The sequence below is a fragment of the Phocoena phocoena genome, chromosome 14, assembly GCF_963924675.1.
Source record: "Phocoena phocoena chromosome 14, mPhoPho1.1, whole genome shotgun sequence".
Classification (NCBI taxonomy): domain Eukaryota; kingdom Metazoa; phylum Chordata; class Mammalia; order Artiodactyla; family Phocoenidae; genus Phocoena; species Phocoena phocoena.
Window position 1 is genome coordinate 45,433,900 of NC_089232.1, and position 18,785 is coordinate 45,452,684.

Here is an 18,785-nt window from a genome sequence, read left to right on the forward strand (position 1 = left end):
TAAATATTACTGGAGAAAATCACCTAAATCTGACAGGCTTAATGTTATATTTATTATTGCAAATCATAAACTGGCAATTTTACTATCGTTGCTGTCTTAAATGCAGCTAAGTTACTTTAAAGAAGCAAAGAGTAAAACCAACAGCCAGCTTCAAACAAAGCAATGGATGCCAGACACTCTCATGGTATCCACAAGGAACTGAAAAAAATAAATGGCATGTTAGAATTCTACTCACAACAAAGATATTTTTCAAGAATGAAGGTAAAATAAAAACACACAGAGACAAAAACTGAAACACAGTTCTCAGGTAACACATCACCAGCAGGCCCAAATTAAAGAAAATACTAAAGAACATTCTTTTGGCAGAATGGAAATATTCCTACACAGAAGCCCAGAGAATTTAGGAGGGAAAAGAGCAACAAAAATGGCAAATCTATAGGAAACCCACCAAATACTGACTTTTAAAAATAATGTCTTATGAACTTTAAAATAGATCATTAAAATATACCACTATAGCAACTAAATAAATAGGGAGATAAATGGCCGTAAAAGGTGCTATAGATCTTGCATTGTTGGAAAAAAGAATAAAGGCCTAAATTAATATCAAATTTTGATATGTTATGGTTGTATGTTGTATCTCCAGGAAAAGCACTAGTAAGAGAATAAAAGAATATACAACTTTTAAACTAATAGAGAAAAAAAGAATAATAAAAAATATTCAATCTGAATGAAGGCTAGAAAGAGGAAACATAGAACTGATAAAACAAGTGGAAAGAACACAGTAAGATATAAATTTAATTCTAAATATACCAGTAATTCCATTAAGCTTAAATGAACTAAACAGTCTAATTTGAAAACAAAGGTTATATGACTACATAAAGAAAAAAAAACAACTATATGCTGTTTAAAACGGACACATATAAAACATAATGAGAAAGAAACATTGAAAATGAAACAACGGGAAATTATTCAAACACATTCATAAATTAAGCTTGTATAACTCTATTAATATCAGATAAAGTAACTTTAAGGCAAAAAGCGTTATTAAAGATAGAGAGAAACACTTTACAGTGATACAAGGCTTAAGTCACCAGGAGACTACAACAGGTCTAAATTTGCATGCATCAAATAACATGGACTCAAGGGCTTCCCTGGTGGCGCAGTGGTTGAGAGTCCGCCTGCCGATGCAGGGGACGCGGGTTCGTGCCCCGGTCCGGGAAGATCCCACATGCCGCAGAGTGGCTGGGCCCATGAGTCATGGCCGCTGAGCCTGCGTGTCCGGAGCCTGTGCTCCGCAACGGGAGAGGCCACAACAGTGAGAGGCCCACGTACCACAAAAAAAATTAAAAAATAAAAAAAATAAAAATAACATGGACTCAAAAGATATATAGAAAAAATTGACAAATCTACCAGAAAAAAAGAAGCAAGTCCACAATCATAACTGGACAAGCAGTCAAAAACAAAACCAGTACGGGTTTTAGATAATATGATATGGCAAATTTGATTTAATGAACATATAGAACTCTATATCCAATGATTACAGAATATACATTCTTTGTAAGGCATAGAGAAGTTTTATAAAAATGATCATATACTGGGCCATGAAAACAGTCTCAACAAACTTCAAAGGACTGAAATTATATACAGGATGTTCTCTGATTATAAGGTAATTAGGTAGAAATCAATAACAAAAAGATACCTAGGAAAGCTAGATATATTTAGAAACTAATAAATATATTTCTACATAATTGATAGGTCAAACTGAAAATTAGAATATATCTTGAAAAATTTTTTTAAACTGTATATAAAAACTTATGAGATACAGATAAAACAGTGCTTAGAAAGCAAATTGGCTTTTGAAATGGCTTTTAAAATGCTATATATTTTAAAAAGAAAGGCTAAAAAATCAATTCACTAAGCATCCATCTCAAAAAGTTAAAAAAAGAGCAGCAAACTAACTACTAAGAAAATCGAAGGAAGAAAATAATTGCAGCAAAATTATAACAACAAAATTAATGAAACAGGAAACATCATATATAGAAAGGATCAACAAAGGCAGAGGTTGATTCTTTGAAAGACCAAGAATATTGACTGATAAAGGCCTAGGGAGAAAAAAAAACAAACAAAAAAGCCCAGACAACTAATATCAGAAATTAAAGGTCAACAGCACTATTCATACTGCAATATTAATAAGATTTTATGCCGATAGATTGGAAATTTTAGAAAATATGGACAAATTTTTTTTAAATACAACTTACCAAAATTGACAAAAGGAAAAGGAAATATGAAAAGTCTTATAAGTGTTAAAGGAATTCAATCTGTAATTTAAAACATCGGGACAAAGAAAACTCCAGGCCCAGAATTAATTGGTGATGAATTCTACTATTTACAGAATAATATCAATATTATAAAAATTCTAGATAAACATAACTTAACTTTGACACTATAAGAAAGGAAAATTACAGACCCATCTCTCATGTGAACATACATGTAAGAATCTTAAACAAAATGTGAGCAAACAATATCCAGCAATATATAAAAAGGAAAATCAGTCATGACTAATTTGAGTTTATTCCAAGAATATAGTACTGATTATATTAGAATATCAATCAATATAATTTGTCCCAATAACAGAATAAAGGAGAAAAATCATATCATCATATTAATTGATATAGAAAAAGTATTTGTTAGGATGCAGTATCCATTTGTGATTTTAAAAGTAGAAGGAAATTTTAATAATCTGATAAATAGTACCTACAAAAAAACTTTTACCAAGTATACTATTTAAAAGTAAAATGTTGGAAGTTTGAGATCAGTAACAAGACATGGATGCCAATTATTACTACTACTTCTGCACAGTATTTAAATACTTAAAGTCCTAATCAGTGTAGTGAGCAAGGAAAAGAAATAAAAGGTGAAAGAATAGGAAAGGAAAAAATAAAACTCTCATTATCCTCAGATAATATTCAAAACAATAAAATTCAAAAGATTCTTCATGCAAATTATTAGAATCAACAAGTCAGTCTAGCAAAGTCACTGGAAATAAGGCAATACACAAAACTCAATTGATTTTCTATATATTAGCAATAAACAGGAAAAATGCTTAAGAAGATAGCATTTATAATAGCATCAAAACTATCAAATACCTCGGGAGGAAATATGCAAGACCTTTATGCAGAAAATTATAACATACTATTGAGAGAGTAAATTTATCTTTACATTCAGTGCAATCCCAGTCAATCCCAGTGCAATCCCAGTCAAAAGTCAACAGGTTGTTTCATGGAACTTGACAACTTGATCTAAAATCTACTTGGTAATGGAAGGTACTGGAATGGCCAACACAACCTTGACAAAGAGTAAGTTAGAATAACTTGTCTACCAGATGCCAGGACTTATGATAAAGCTACAATAATTAACATGGCATGGTAGTGGTGCAAGGGTAGACAAACAGACCAATGAAACAGAACAGAGAATCCAGAAAAACAGACCCATGCATATGATCCATGGACATTTGATCCAAGGTGATACTGCAGGAGAAAGATCTTTGCTTTATACTAATTCATCAACCTGCACATTAATATCTTATGCATTTTTCTATATATGTGTTGTAGTTCACTATAAAAAAAGTGTATTGATGATTAAAACTAAAAGTAATAATAGTAAAGTAACATAGAAAAATAAAATTGTTACAAACTACTATTATACTAAATATGAAGAAACCAAGTTTGTGTACAAACCAATTATTATACTAAATTTGAAAAGATTGAACTCTGCCATTAAAAGAGAAAAACTTTCAAAATGTGTTAAACAACAAAACATAGCTCTATGTTGTTTATTAAAAGCACCCTTAAAATGATCAAGAGTGGATAAAAATATAAAGGTAAACATAGAAATACCAATGAAATGTAAATTTAAAAGAAAGAGGGAGTAGCAAGGTATAAATTAAATTTAAAAGCATTAAAATGTATAAAGACAAACACTATGTAATGAAAAAAGACACTTTATGATGATGACACAAGTCATGTATCTGTAGTATCAAACAACACAACAGCAAGAAATGTAAAGAAAAATTAAACGGCAATGGTAACGATGAAAATACAGTTATACAGAAAGACTTCAATACACCTCTTTCATGGGAATTCCCTGGCGGTCCAGTGGTTTGGACTCCACGCTTTCCCTGCCGAGGGCCTGGCTTCAGTCCCTGGTCAGGGAACTAAAATCCCACAAGCTGGGTGTGGTGCGGCATGGCCAAAAAAAACCCGAAAAACAAAAACAAAATACACCTCTTTCATAATTAAATGGATTTAGTTGTCAAAAAATACTGGAATGGAATAACATAATCAACACATTCAAAGACAGATAGGTAGATAGATAGATAGATAGAGAAAGAGAGAGAGAGAGATATGAAATCTCATATGCCTCAGAAAGAGAACATATGTTCCTTTCAGGTCTCTTTTACAGCAAACATCATTGGGTGTCTCCCTAACAGCCATTCCTCTCTCTCTCTTCCTTCTTGATGCCAAATCCCACTTGTTAGAAGGAAAGCTAAAAATGCCAGATACTTCCCTAATATCACTTGAAGCCAGGGCATAGGCTTGTGACCTTGCTCTGTCCAGTGGAACCTGTAGAGCAATCTGCCAGGGTCTTTTAAGAATTTCCTCTCTTAGAAGAGAAGGGAAAAAGTCTCACATTCTTCCTGCTTTGAATTGACCCTGTGAGGGTGTGAAGGACTTGCAGGCAAGCAGAACAGATAGGTCAGGAGGGTCCCAGAGAAACTGACCCCAGAACCCTAATGTAATGGAGCAACTGGACCAACCCTGGAACTACCTGCCCCAGTTTTTTAGAAAGTGAGAAAATTCAGCCGCTTCATTAAGCTACTTTTAACAGATATTCTATTTCTTGCAACCTAAAGTATCCTAATTGGATCACCCATCCTAATTGATCTATCCAAAATAAATCACATCATCACAAGGGTTTAACAATTTTTTCAAAGTAGAGATCTTCTAGGCCCCATTCTCTGATCATCATTAAATAGAAATAGAAATAAGTAATAAAAGGTGACTAAAAAAACATAACCACTGGAAGCTTAAAAAACACATACACAGAATACCATTGGATATTTGCTCAAAGAGGAAATGAAACATGAAAATACAAACTCTCCAGAAAGCAATGAAAAGACTTTTTACCAAAACCTATGGAAGAACTCAAAAGATGTGTTTAGGGTAAATGCCAAATTACCATCTTTAATGTAAAAAGGCTAAAATTAAAGGCAACTACCACTCATGTTGAAGACTTAGAGACCAAGCAGCAAAGAAATAAAAAAGAGGGAATTAATAAAGATTAAAATTAAGGAATGGAAAACCAAAAAAGTAGAAATGATCAATAAATCCAAAAGCTGCCTTTTAAGATATACCAATAAAATAGATAAATTTCTTCCGAGACTGATTAAGGAAAAATGAGGAGAGAATAAAACTATACAAGATTAGGAATTTTCGAAGGAGATATAAACACAGATACAGAAGAGATTTTAAAAACTATAAAATCTATAACCACAAATTTGAAACCCTAGGACAAGTAGATAATTTCAAAAAAGAATTGGATAATTTCCTAGCAAAATATAAATGAATCTGGGAACAAGTGGCAAACCCAAATACACCAATTACAATAGACCAGATTGGAAAGGTGATTAAAGGCCTATCATTAAGAAAGCACCAGGACCAAGTGATTTCATAACTTATTTCAGCTAACCTAAGAACAGTAATCCCAGTATTACTTAAATTATTCCAGAATGAATGAAAAGGGAAACTTCCTAATACATTTCATGAACCAGCAGAACTTTTAACACCAAAACCTGATACAGTAACAACCCTCCCCCCCCAAAAAAAAGGAAACCATAATCTCACTTATAAGTACAGATGCAAATTTTCTAAATAAAACATTGGGAAGCAGTATTCAGCAATGACTCAAGAGAATAACACACTGTGACCAACTAGAGCTTAATTCAAGGAATTCAAGAGTAAAATTCAATGTAATGAAGTTTATTTACCAAAAATCAACAGCAAACATCATTCTTCATCATCATGGTGAAAAAATAAAGCCATTTCAAATAAAATCAGAAACCAGACAGGAATGCTTGCTATGGCTATTACTATTCAACATTGCTGTGAGGAGGTCTAGCAAATGAAATAAACACTGGATAAAAGAGACACTATTTTGGCTAACTACAGAATTGTATACTTACGAAATCTAATAGACTATAGTTTACAAAAAAAACAACAAACAATCAAAGCTAGTACAATTAATGAGAATATTTGATAAGGTAACTCTATAAGATAAATATACAAACATCATTAGGCTTTCCTTATTCTAGCATAAATACCCGGAAACAAAAATGGGAAAAATATTCCATACCTAACTGTGAAAAAAAGCAATAAAATATTGTTACGAAATGAATGTTTGGGTCCTCCCCAAATTTATAGCTTGATGCTTCATCTCCACTGTGATGGTATTTGGAGGTGGGGTGTTTGAGAGGTAATTAGGTCATGAGGATAGAACTCTCATGAATGAGATTAGTGTCCTTATAAGAACAGGTCAGAGAGCTAACTAGCTCTCTTTGTGCCATAGGAGAATACAATGAGAAGTCAACAGTCTGTCACCCAGAAGAGGGCCCTCACCAGAACCTGACCATGCTTGCACCTTGATCTTGCACTTCCATCCTCCATAACTATGAGAATTTCTGTTGTTTATAAACCACCCAGTCTATACGGTGCTTTGTTACTGAAGCCAAACTGACTAAGGCAAATACTTAGGAATAAACTCTGCAAGAAAAGCACAAAACTTAGATGGTGACAACCAGAAAATCACATTGAAGGATAATTTTTAAAATCTGAACAAATGAAAAGATATCCATATTCTTAGATGGAAAGATTTAATAACAATTCTCTTATGTCATAAAAATGTGCAATTAAAAAGCAAGTAAAATATGGGCTCCTAAAAGAGAAAAGAGACATTAGGTAAAAGCTGAGGAAATCTGAATAAACTATGGACTTTACTTAATACCCAGTACATCAATACTGGTTCATTAACTGTAACATATGTATCGTACTAATGTAAAATGTTAATGGGCAAAGGGTGAGGAGTATACGGAAACCCTCTGTACTATCGTCACAATTCTTCTGTAACTGTAAAACTGTTTTAAAAAAGAAAGTTTTCTTTTTTGAAAAAACATATTTGTAAGACAATTAGGGAAGTTAAAAAAAACAAATATTATTCCAATTAAATAGATAAAATTATCTTAAAGTTTAGAGAGAAAATAAATGCCCAAGAAAGCAAAAAAGTGAATGAAAAAGAATAATGAAAGAAAATATACTATAAAGCCACTGTAATTAAATCAATATGGAGTATTAGTATAGGAATAGATATATCAATCAGTGGACCAGAACAGAAAAACCAGAAATAGAATCCAGTTTATATGAGATTTTAATATATTGACAAAAACATATTTCAATTCAATGGGGAAAGAGTGACTATTTAATAAATGGTGCTGGCACAACTCCCTATCCATCTGGTAGGAAATAGTCTCCAATCTCATATTATAAATAAGAAACAAATTCCAGATGGAGTAGATGCCTAATGTAATAAATAAAGCATCAAAAAGTTAGAAGGAAAGCTAGGAAACAACACACAATCTGTTTTTTAACCAGAAAGAAAATATAGCCATATCTAAGTTTATAAAAATGAAAAACAACTTATGTTGTAAAAGCTACCATAAACAAAACTAATAGGCAAATGATAGATTTGGGGAATACTTGGAAAAGAGATAACAGATAATGAGTTAGTAGTCATCACCAGTATACAAAGTGCTGTTAAAAATTGGCAAGAGACAAGCAATCCAGTGAGAAAATTGGTAAAGGATGTGAAAAGGGAATCCATGAGAACAAATCCACATAGCATGAAGATGCTCCAACTATCAATTAGAGAAATGCAAACTACAGTAAAAAAAATAATATATCACTCTACACCAAATCCGATAAAAGAAAAATGAAAGTGCAACAGTACCAATTGCCAACAGGATGAATAGAAAAAAATGTAATTGTTTACAGCTGTTCTGAAAAGCAGTCAGGCAAATATTTTTAAATTAAAAGTATGCAAGACACTTCAACCAACAAATCACACTCCTAGAAATCTATCTCATAAAAATAAAATCACCAATAAAATGTTTATTGCATCATTGCTCTTATTGCGGAAAAAAATAAAAAGTAACAAAATGAGTTTCCCAGCAATAAGGTAATAAATAATGGTACATCTATACTGTAGAATATTAAGCAGCCATTAAAAAGAATGAATTAGTGTTACACCATTTGACTTGGAGGGATTTTCCTGGATGTATTTTTGAATGATAAAATGAAATGCAGGGACTTCCCTGGTGGTGCAGTGGTTAAGAATCCGTCTGCCAATGCAGGGGACACGGGTTCGAGCCCTGGTCTGGAAGATCCCACATGCCGCAGAGCACCTAAGCCCGCGAGTCACAACTACAGAGCACACATGCCTAGAACCCGTGCTCCACAGCAAGAGAAGCCACAGCAATGAGAAGACCACGCACCGCAACAAAGAGTAGCCCCCGCTTGCCACAGTGAAAGCAGCCTAGGGAAAGCCCGCTCGCGGCAACGAAGACCCAACACAGCCAAAAATAAATAAATAAATAAATTTATATTAAAAAAAATAAAATAAAAGTGAGATGCAGAGAGGTGCATACACCACAATCCCATTTTTAAAAAGCAAACATTGAACAAAACCCTCAAATATATGTGCACCCAAGTGTGTGTGTGTGTGTGTGTGTGTGTTGTGTAAAGGCAAACATGGAGACAAACATGGAAGGAAACACACACAGGTTGCTAACACAGATGACTGGCAGCATGGCAGGGAAGAAGGGTGTGCAGGGGTTGGAAAGGAAAAATGGGCAGAATGTATGATATGATTATGTTAAGGAAATTAATCAAAAGCTTGCTACAACATGGACTAGGGTATAACATGATTGGCATGAGCATCCATCCTCCATGTGGTCCCCAATCTCAAACTATATCATAGTCATCTGGCATTTTCTCATCCACTGAACTATTAGTTCTGTATAATGTTGCTCACAGTCCTCTCATTTGTGCATTTTGTGACCATCCTACTGAAAAAGATAATTTTTCCATTAACTGTTACCCCACATTTTATGAAATTGAATTTTGGACCCCACTCTTCAAGTTGGGGTATGGTTTATGCACAAATGCAAATATGTACCTATACATAAAGAAATTAGAAAAAATAAGGAATTGGTACTTATATATTTCTTGATTGTTGAACGTCCATAAAGTAAAAAATACTAGTTACAGAAAAATATGCATGAAGTATTTCATTTCAGTAAAAGCATGCAAAACTCTAATTTTAAACGTACAATTAAGTATTTTTAAGTGAAAAAGAAAGCTTTGGATAGGATTCACAAAGCCACTGGCTCAGGTTACATAAAGGGGAAGGAAGTAGAAAGGAGGGGCCGATTACTAACTTTGCTTTTATACCTCTCTACATTTTATTACTTCACTTATTACAACAAGTAAAAAAGTATTGCTCTTGAAATCTGAAAACATTAAGTAAAGAAAACAAAGATAAATTGCAAATAATAAAGTAAATTGGGTATCAACGAGTAGCTACCTCGTAAGACATGTTGTGAAGATTAAATGAGATAAATGTAAAGTTTTTAGCACATTACCTAACATGCTGCAAACGCTCGATAAATAGGAGCAATTTTTATTTAAAAAATAAGACTACAGAGAGCAGTGGCAATTAGGAAGCTGAAAAGATAACGTCTTTGAAAATGACACTGTGTACACAAGGCACTTTTTTCCCTACAACTGAATCTGATCTCCTTTGCACTGCAAGGACTCATATTACGGTAACTATACAGCTCATCAAACACACTTTCATTGACGGTAAAAATAAAATTACAATAAGATAAATAAGATACTTAAACAATACAAAGGAAATGGCAACTTTTTGCCTTGCAGGCTCTTTAAGAACTTCAAGAACCATCCTAAAGCACTATGCTTCTGTCACAACCACTTCTGATGAGAAACACTTGACCCTGGATGTTTCCCTCATATTAGAGGAGACTGAACAGAACACATTTCATACAGATTGGAGAGTGATGCTACTGCTCTTTCTGAGGGCCTGCCCAAGTGGGAAATCCATTCCTAGACGTAGAAATTCCACTCTCAACTCTGAAAATTTCTTTGCTGGTCTGCCTAAAAGCATGTTGGTTTAGTGATAATCTACAAACTAAATTTGGTCCATCAATTCTATTCTTATTGTACAGCCAAACATTGAAATAAGTTCATAAGTTGCATGAGTGTGTTATTAGTCTTATTACTTACATGGAATTGACTTTCTCTTCAGGGCCTTGCACTTGGCCTGTCACAGTGCCTTTGCTGGTATTCTTCACCCAGCCAACCACCCCTATTTTCCTTGCCTCATCTTCGGTGTACTGGTTTCAGGAGAAAACAAGAGAGACGAAGTCCATCATCAAAGGTCTGAATTTACAACATACTTGATTCTAACATTCAAAAAGGTATGGTCACAAAAAAGCTGATTCCTTTAAAATATAGTCTATGCCAAAGATTGTGTAGCTGACCCATAGTAATACCTATATTTATAAAAACTTTCGTTTAAATGGTATTTTTTGTGTGTGTGCTAAATTCCACATTCAGTAAAGACAAGCACATTATGAGAAAATAAACTGATGGTGGGAATTATTTCAGAAAACAATTTCCATGATGTGTTTTGGAATCCATAAAACTCAGTTGCATTGCCCTCACAACCTGCTAATGCTAAATTACACCGTCAATCTGGGTTTCAAATGATGATCACTCCAAGATTCTTAATCACTGAGCAAAAATATCCAGTTATGATCAACATAAAGTATTGGATTAAAAGATTCCAGTGTTCTCTGTTGACTCTGGACTTGCCACGCAATTGTTATAATTGCCTATGAGTAAATTTATTTCTCCTATTATTCGTAATAGTTTTTTAAAATTCCTTTTCCTGATTCCAAATTCAATTATGCTACCAGCACATGCAAACCTAGAAACATTTTTATTTTGTATTACTTTAACTACATCACACTAAAATTCTTGTGGAGCCAGAATACCAGCATTTTTTAGAAACATGCTCTCTCCTGTTTGGAGGCCAGGGTGACCAAGAGCTCTACACTCCACGTCCCCAACTAAATGAAGCAGCGCAAACCAAGATGATTACAGCTAGGATTGCTGGAACGGCTGGGTTCTGAAAATGTCATGCCTTCACAGATAGCAATGAAAAAGAAGACAATCTGAACTCCAGGGGATGCGACTATCTCTAAAGGCAGAGACTTGACTTGTGGGAACCTGTTAGAACCCTTAGAGGTTAGGAACAGAGACCTAGCTAGTGATTCCCAGCTCAAACAGTAGGTGAGAATACATGCCACGTTTAACTTTTAGGAAAGGAGTACTATATTTTAAAAATTGATATTTTAAAAGTATTTTAAAATAAATAAATATTTTAAAATAAATAAATATTTTAAAATAAATACCTAAAAGGCAGCAAGGGGTTTTAACTTTAAAAACCTAGGAACCACTTCCTTGTGCAACAATGGGTTTTTCTCATTTTGCAATTCAAGATATGTACCCTTGACTGGAGAGATTCTTACATCCAGAACAAGTGGAAGACCCCATACTGTGTATTAAATATACCTAATCAAAATGTTTAATTGGATCACCCCAAGAGAGATACTTTCGAAATTCCTAGAAATATTAACGGAAAACTAGGAAGGCTGTAATGTTTTTAATAGGCTACTTTTAAAAGACATCCTTAATAAAAATCTCAACCAGTAACTTGAAAGAAATACAAATATTTCTTCATTCACTGTCAAGGACAGGAAATTAGCAATAGATTAGCACTAAGTAGATAACTGCTCTGTCTCTGTGACTAAATAACAGTGGGGGTGGGAGGGAGATGGCAAAAAATAATAAACAGACTGGTGACTTACCATCCTGAAGCAAACACCTGTATAAGAGAAAGATGAAAAGAAATGTCAGGTTGTCTACCTTTAAAAAAAGTATATATTTCCTGACTTAGCTTTCATCTAGTTTATTAAATAGTAAGTAAATGAAATGAACAAAACCTTTAATATCTGAATGCATTCAGAAAGTGTTTTTTAAAAATTCTTTTCTTTTAAAACAAAAAGAGAAAAAGGAGTGTTATTTTTGAAGAAAAAGAATAATATTCTGAAACCAAAGTATAATGAAATGCCAAACTGCATATTCCTTCTATTTTAAAATGCTAAATAAAACAAAATAATTACTACAAGAACAGTTGAGTGTGCTGGCATAAAACTTACCCACTCTCAGCTTTTAGAATGTCTTCTTTAGGGGCTTCCCTGGTGGCACAGTGGTTAAGAATCCACCTGCCAATGCAGGGGACACGGGTTCAAGCCCTGATCTGGAAAGATCCCACTTGCCACGGAGCAACTAAGCCGGTACACCACAACTACTGAGCCTGCACTCTAGAGCCCGTGAGCCACAGCTACTGAAGCCCGTGTGCCACAACTACTGAAGCCCATGTGCCTACAGCCCGTGCTCCGCAACAAGAGAAGCCATGGCAATGAGAAGCCCGCACACTGCAACGAAGAGTAGCCCCCGCTCGCCGCAACTAGAGAAAGCCCATGTGCAGCAACGAAGACCAAACGCAGCCAAAAATAAATAAATTAAATAAATAAATAGAATGTCTTCTTTAAATACAAGGACTAAATTCAAGTTTAAATGTAATAAAACATTACTATTTTAATTCCACTTTCTGGAAAAGGCAAAACTACAGGGACAGGAAACTGATCTGTGATTGCCAAGGGCGGGAGTGGGAACGAGTGGGGCACCGAAAAGGAGCACGAAGGAAATTTTTGGGGTGATTGGACTGTTTTATGTCTCAGTTGTGCTGGTAGTGGTGGTGGTTACATGACGGTATGCATTTATCAAAACTCATTGAACTGTATACTAAAAAGGGTGAATATTAATGTAAATTATACCTCAATTTTTATAAATTAGAAAAAAAATAGGCAAATCACAGGGGATAGATCAAATCAATCTCAGAGAGGTCAAAAGATATTGCTTCTCCAAACAGCAATTGAGCCTGATTAAGAGGATACAGAAGACAAGATCAGTGGCTTGGGTAATTTTATGTAGTTTTGTAAGCAGATTTATAATAACAAGGAGTATCATTTGTTTCCTGAGGGTAGTGTATTGTGGTACCAAATGAATACGAAGAAATAAAGAGTAGTGGAGCAAAAAAGACAGGATAGTATCACAAGTGAAATTCTTATGGGGCTATAAAAAATATTTTAAAAGATACCTATAGGGCTTCCCTGGTGGCGCAGTGGTTGAGACTCCGCCTGCCGATGCAGGGGACACGTGTTCGTGCCCCGGTCCAGGAAGATCCCACATGCCGCAGAGCGGCTGGGCCCGTGAGCCATGGCCACTGAGCCTGCGCGTCCGGAGCCTGTGCTCCGCAACAGGAGAGGCCACAACAGTGAGAGGCCCGCGTACCAGGAAAAAAAAAAAAAAGATACCTATAAATGTGAGGGAAGGATGAGTGGGGAGTATTGATCTGAAGAAGAACCAGAAAGGTAATCTGTTATATAGATGGAGGGAAAGACATGAGTCAGTAGATATAAAAGGAATGGGCAGAAAATTCAAGGGAAACTTCAGGTTAACCAGACCATGTAGAAGAGACAAAACAGGCAGAACTGTGGAGAAGTGTGCAGTCATTTTTTCCTGGAGTGAGGGGATCCCAGAAGACACTGACTAAGCAGAGTTGAAGGTTTGGGTCCAGGCCTATTGTGCATATTCCCCTCTGAGTTTCTCAACAGTGAACAGCCCCAAATGATGTTAGCAATAAGAAAAGAAAGCACATGCAACTGAAGTAAACAGAAATTGGAAACATATAGTCCAGCTCTTTCCTATTCAGACCGGTCCATGAACCAGAGGCACCAGCATCACCTGAGAGGTTTTTAGAAAATCAAATTGTCAAGCTCCTCCCCAGCACTAAAGAATCAGAAACTCTGCAGGTTGCATCTTGGAATCCAATTTTAACACGCTCTCCAGGTGATTTTTATGCCCACTAAAGTTTAGAATCAATGGTTGGCTCCACCTTAAAGGAAGGTCTGGGAAAGGTTTGAAAAAGATTTATATTTCAGGTGAAGAATTGCATCGCAAAGGGGAAAACTCCAATCTTGTAGGGTACTGCAGGTCTGATGCATTTCTCATTCATGCTGTTCAAATTCCTGTTGGTAATAAATCATGTACTTGCATGTCAATATTGCCTCAGCTATTTTACAAGTCAACAGCGCTACTTGAAAGAAACCATGGATAATGAAAAGACAAAAAACCCTGTCCTGCACTCTAACTGGATTTGGTGCTGGAGCAGAGCAGGCAGCCTGTAACTTAGGTTGCTCCCTCCACCCTTGCTACTTACTGCCAGAAACACCGGAGCTGCCAGAAAGGGAGGTTAACAACAAGCTGCCCACTCCACCCTACTCCACCCCACTCCACCCCCAGTGAAGAGCAACATCCTTTCAACATTTATGAATTCCCAGCAGCCCTTCCACCATCTATTTACTGATGACAAAAAGGCCATTTGCTTAAGGTGACAGGATTTGAGGAATTTTTAAAAGAGTTATCCAACACATTGCAGGGTTAAGGAAATTACCTACTCCAGTCTGCTAATGAAATGTTCTTTTCACACAGACATAATCTAAGAATCAGGCAACTCATATATATATATATATATATATATTTTTTTTTTTTTTTTTTTTTTTTTTTTTTTGCGGTACGCAGGCCTCTCACTGCTGTGGCCTCTCCCGATGCAGAGCACAGGCTCCGGACGCACAGGCTCAACGGCCATGGCTCACGGGCCCAGCCGCTCCACGGCATGTGCTATCTTCCCGGACCGGGGCACGAACCCGTGTGCCCTGCATCAGCAGGCGGACTCTCAACCACTGCGCCACCAGGGAAGCCCCACAATTCATATATTTAATAAGCACACTAGGGACTTCCCTGGTGGTGCAGTGGATAAGACTCTGCACTCCCTATGCAGGGGGCCTGGGTTCAATCCCTGGTCAGTGAACTAGGTCCCACATGCATGCGGCAACTAAGAGTTCGCATGCCACAACTAAGGAGCCCACATGCCGCAACTAAGGCCTGGTGCAACCAAATATATAAATAAATATTAAAAAAAAATAAGCACACTTTTAGACATTCTGATTATTCACTTAACAAATATTCATTGTCTAATTCTGCAGAGAATGAGATAAGTAAATAAGACAGTCCTGCCATCTAGGAGCTTACAGTATAGTGAGGAAGATAGACAAGTAAAATGGCAATTAAAATGTAGAAGACAACAGGTACAACCTTCCAGTTATAAGATAAATAAGTACTAGGGATGTGATGTACAACACGATAAATAAAATTAACTTATGCTTATGTTACATATGAAAGTTGTGAAGAGAGTAACTCATAAGAGTTCTCATCTCAAGGAAAAATATTTATTCCTTTTTCTTTTATTTTGTATCTATATGAGATGATGGATAGTCACTAAACTTATTGTGATAATCATTTCATGATGTAAGTCAAATCATGCTGTACACCTTAAACTTATACAGTGCTGTATGGCAATTATATCTCAATAAAACTGGGGAAGAAAGAATAATAAATAAAACTTTAAAAATAAATAAAACATAGGACAATTATGAGTTGAAAGATGTATAAACCAGGATGCAAGTGGGAGTTCACAGGACAGACAAATGACCCACCCAGTCTTGGGTAATTTTAGGGCAGGCTTATTGAAAACGGGACATTGATACTTCAATGATGAGCAAAAATTAGTATGATGAGAATGGAATAACATTAAAGATGGAAGAGCATGTGCAAAGTCCCCAAATCAGGATCATGACCTATTTGGATACCACGCACAGTTAAATATTCAAAACCATGTCATTGCACTCATTTTACCAATTATTTCTAGCCCCAAACTTCATTTTCAAGACTTGCTAAAAAATAGTTTAATTCTGTTTCAACTGTTTCTAGAAAAATGGGTAAAAATGTTTTTATACCCTAGTCCAAGTTATCATAATCTCTCAACTAATCCACAGCAATGGCCCCCTTCACTAGTCTCCCTATGTCTAGTTCTGCCCTCCTACAGTCTAGTCTCCATAAAGCAGCCAAGGTGCTTTTCTTTCCTTAAGTAAAATCAAATCACTTCCTTTCCCAGCTTAAAACCCTCTCACACTCAAAATAAAATACATTCTGGTTACCACAGCCTCCAGGCCCCTTTCTAATGCTCTGTCTCATCTCTTAGGACTCCTGTCTGCTCATTTCATTCCAGCCAAATTTTTCTCCTTTGTGTCCCTCAACATGCCAAGCATATCCCTGCCTCATGGCCTTTGCATTTACTATTCCCTCTGTCTAAACTGCTCTTCCCCCTGATCTTCTCATTGCTGGCTCCTTCTCATCATTCATGTCTCTGCACCAATGTCATCTCCATAGAGAAAAAGTCCCTGACCAATTTATCTAAAACAGCACTGCATCCTTATATGTTTCCTGGATATGCATAACCGATTACCATATGATATTACTAGGTATTTATTTATGGGTTTTTTTTTTTTCTGTCTTGTTCAACACTGTGTCCCCAGCACCTAGACCAGAGCTTGGCACATAGTTGTTGAATAAATGAGTAAAAGAAAAACCAGCTGATAAATATTTAAGTGAACTGTTTTACTGTCCTGTACTAATTCATTATTAACATTGTACATATACATCCAACCATACTTATTAGAGTTTAAGTTTAATTTCAAAGTGATGATGATAAATTTACTGCACTCAAAGCTGGAAAGAATCATAAGACTTCTGTGTTGATTCTAGCAGAACTTTACTGCTTTATCTAAATGATAATATATAGTTTGATGTGTGTATGTGTGTGTGTGTTTATATATACTATATACTAAAAAGGGTAGCAAGAAGTCACTACATAATGCCTAAGTTGACAAATCAGGAAATATTAATATGAGCATGTTGTTTATGAATAATGGCTTAACAACTATAAGAACTGAAAAAAGAAATGCTTAAACTGGTTGTCTTACAGAACTTAGAGGACTTGGGATAGAAGACTAGAGCAGGACATGGTGGCTGTATTTGTAACTATGAATGGTAAGGGCACACACACATTTATTAAACAGATCTTAAAACAGTATAACTAAAGGATTGTCCTTTAAGTTTAAGAGACTTAATTTTAGGCTAAGTTCATACTGCTTGACAAATTGGGTAGATAACACAAGTGTTGCCCATTGCTTTAAGCAGTGATAAATGGGGAAAAAAATAAGACTGAGATAAATCATATGTGAAAGATTCAATATGTACTTAACAGAAATTTAGGTTGTCTTGGTTATAAACCAAATATTTTGAGATTGAGACCAGGGAGATCAAAGTCTTTCTGTAGTATGTCTTTTTGCATCACTACTTGGGAAAGACTAACAAATGTAATTACTATGCTGTTAAACGTATTTAACATATGAATATCTGTGACAGACACTGTTAGTTGCCTACACAAAATCCATTTTCCCCTTCTGCTTTTCTAACAGAATTCTGATTTTACTTGAGGCAGCAACATGCTCTTCCATATTTATCGATCTTCCCTATAAGGGGTGGTCCATGTCAAGTGGTTCAGCCAAATCACTGGTTGAAGCTTTCAAGAAAGCTCTTTGACAGGGGCTGTCTCAGCCAGGGGTTTCCTCCTTGTTCCCTCTCTCTTGCTGACTGTAGGGTGAACGTAATGATTGGAGCGATAGCAGCCGTCTTGGAACCATGAAGGAAAGTCCAAGGAAATCACAGAGACCTTGGCAGCGACATCCCTGAGGGATGGGGGAAGTAAGGGATGGGGAGTGACTAAGAAAGGGAACTGTGGGGCAGGGATTCTTTTTGGGGTGATGGAAATATTCTAAATTAGATAGTGATGATAGCTGCAAAACATTGTGAATCCAGTAAAAAACACTGTATATTTAGTATGTTTGAACACGTTACAAGAGTGAATTTAATACTATGTGAATTAGATCTCAATTTTTTTTATGTCACACACAAAAAAAAGGAAAGCAGGAAACAGGACTGTGACGTCGTCCTTCCTCTCTCTCTCTGTAGAACAAGGACAGTCATTCCCCAATTTGCTCTCCATACAACATCCCTGACTTCTCCTATCATTCCACACCAAAAAACTCTGCTCTGCAGATCATCTTGAAGTACTACAACGAGAACTAAATAGTTGAGCTCCCTCTAGATGTCACTGCTTATTTCTGGGAGAGAAAGTTTCTTTGCCCATGTGATAGTTCCTTTAACGGGGAGAAATATCCACTAGTGTGTCACTCCTGGCCACTCTCTACCTGTTCCTAACTCCTCGGAGACATGCAGTGACTTATCTAATGGTTAAGTTTGGGAGGAGAAACATACATAGTCCAGGTGCTTCCTCTTCTTCCTTCTGGGAACTAGTTATTCAAAGGAATCATCCCTTCTGTTCTGTTGAGGGAGCCCTGCTGGTGCCTGGGTTGGTGTGTTTAATTCTGCAGTACAGATTATTACAAAGTCTACTTACCTGAAGATTGAGACACATCCCCCAAACTCTGCTTTACTCACTGTCTTACTTGTCAATAACTCACATAATGAAGAGGGGTGTTGTTT

General features: G+C 35.9%; 1 protein-coding gene across 1 annotated transcript in view; it reads right to left on the minus strand.

Moving 5' to 3' along the window:
• ACYP2 (acylphosphatase 2) overlaps positions 1–18,785 on the minus strand; it is a 165,815-nt gene that overhangs the window by 139,332 nt on the left and 7,698 nt on the right. The window contains exons 2-3 of the mRNA XM_065891358.1: positions 12,062–12,078; positions 10,413–10,522 (exon numbers count right to left, since the gene is read on the minus strand). Coding sequence (XP_065747430.1) covers positions 10,413–10,522; positions 12,062–12,078 — 127 coding nt within the window. The remainder of the gene's footprint in view (positions 1–10,412; positions 10,523–12,061; positions 12,079–18,785) is intronic.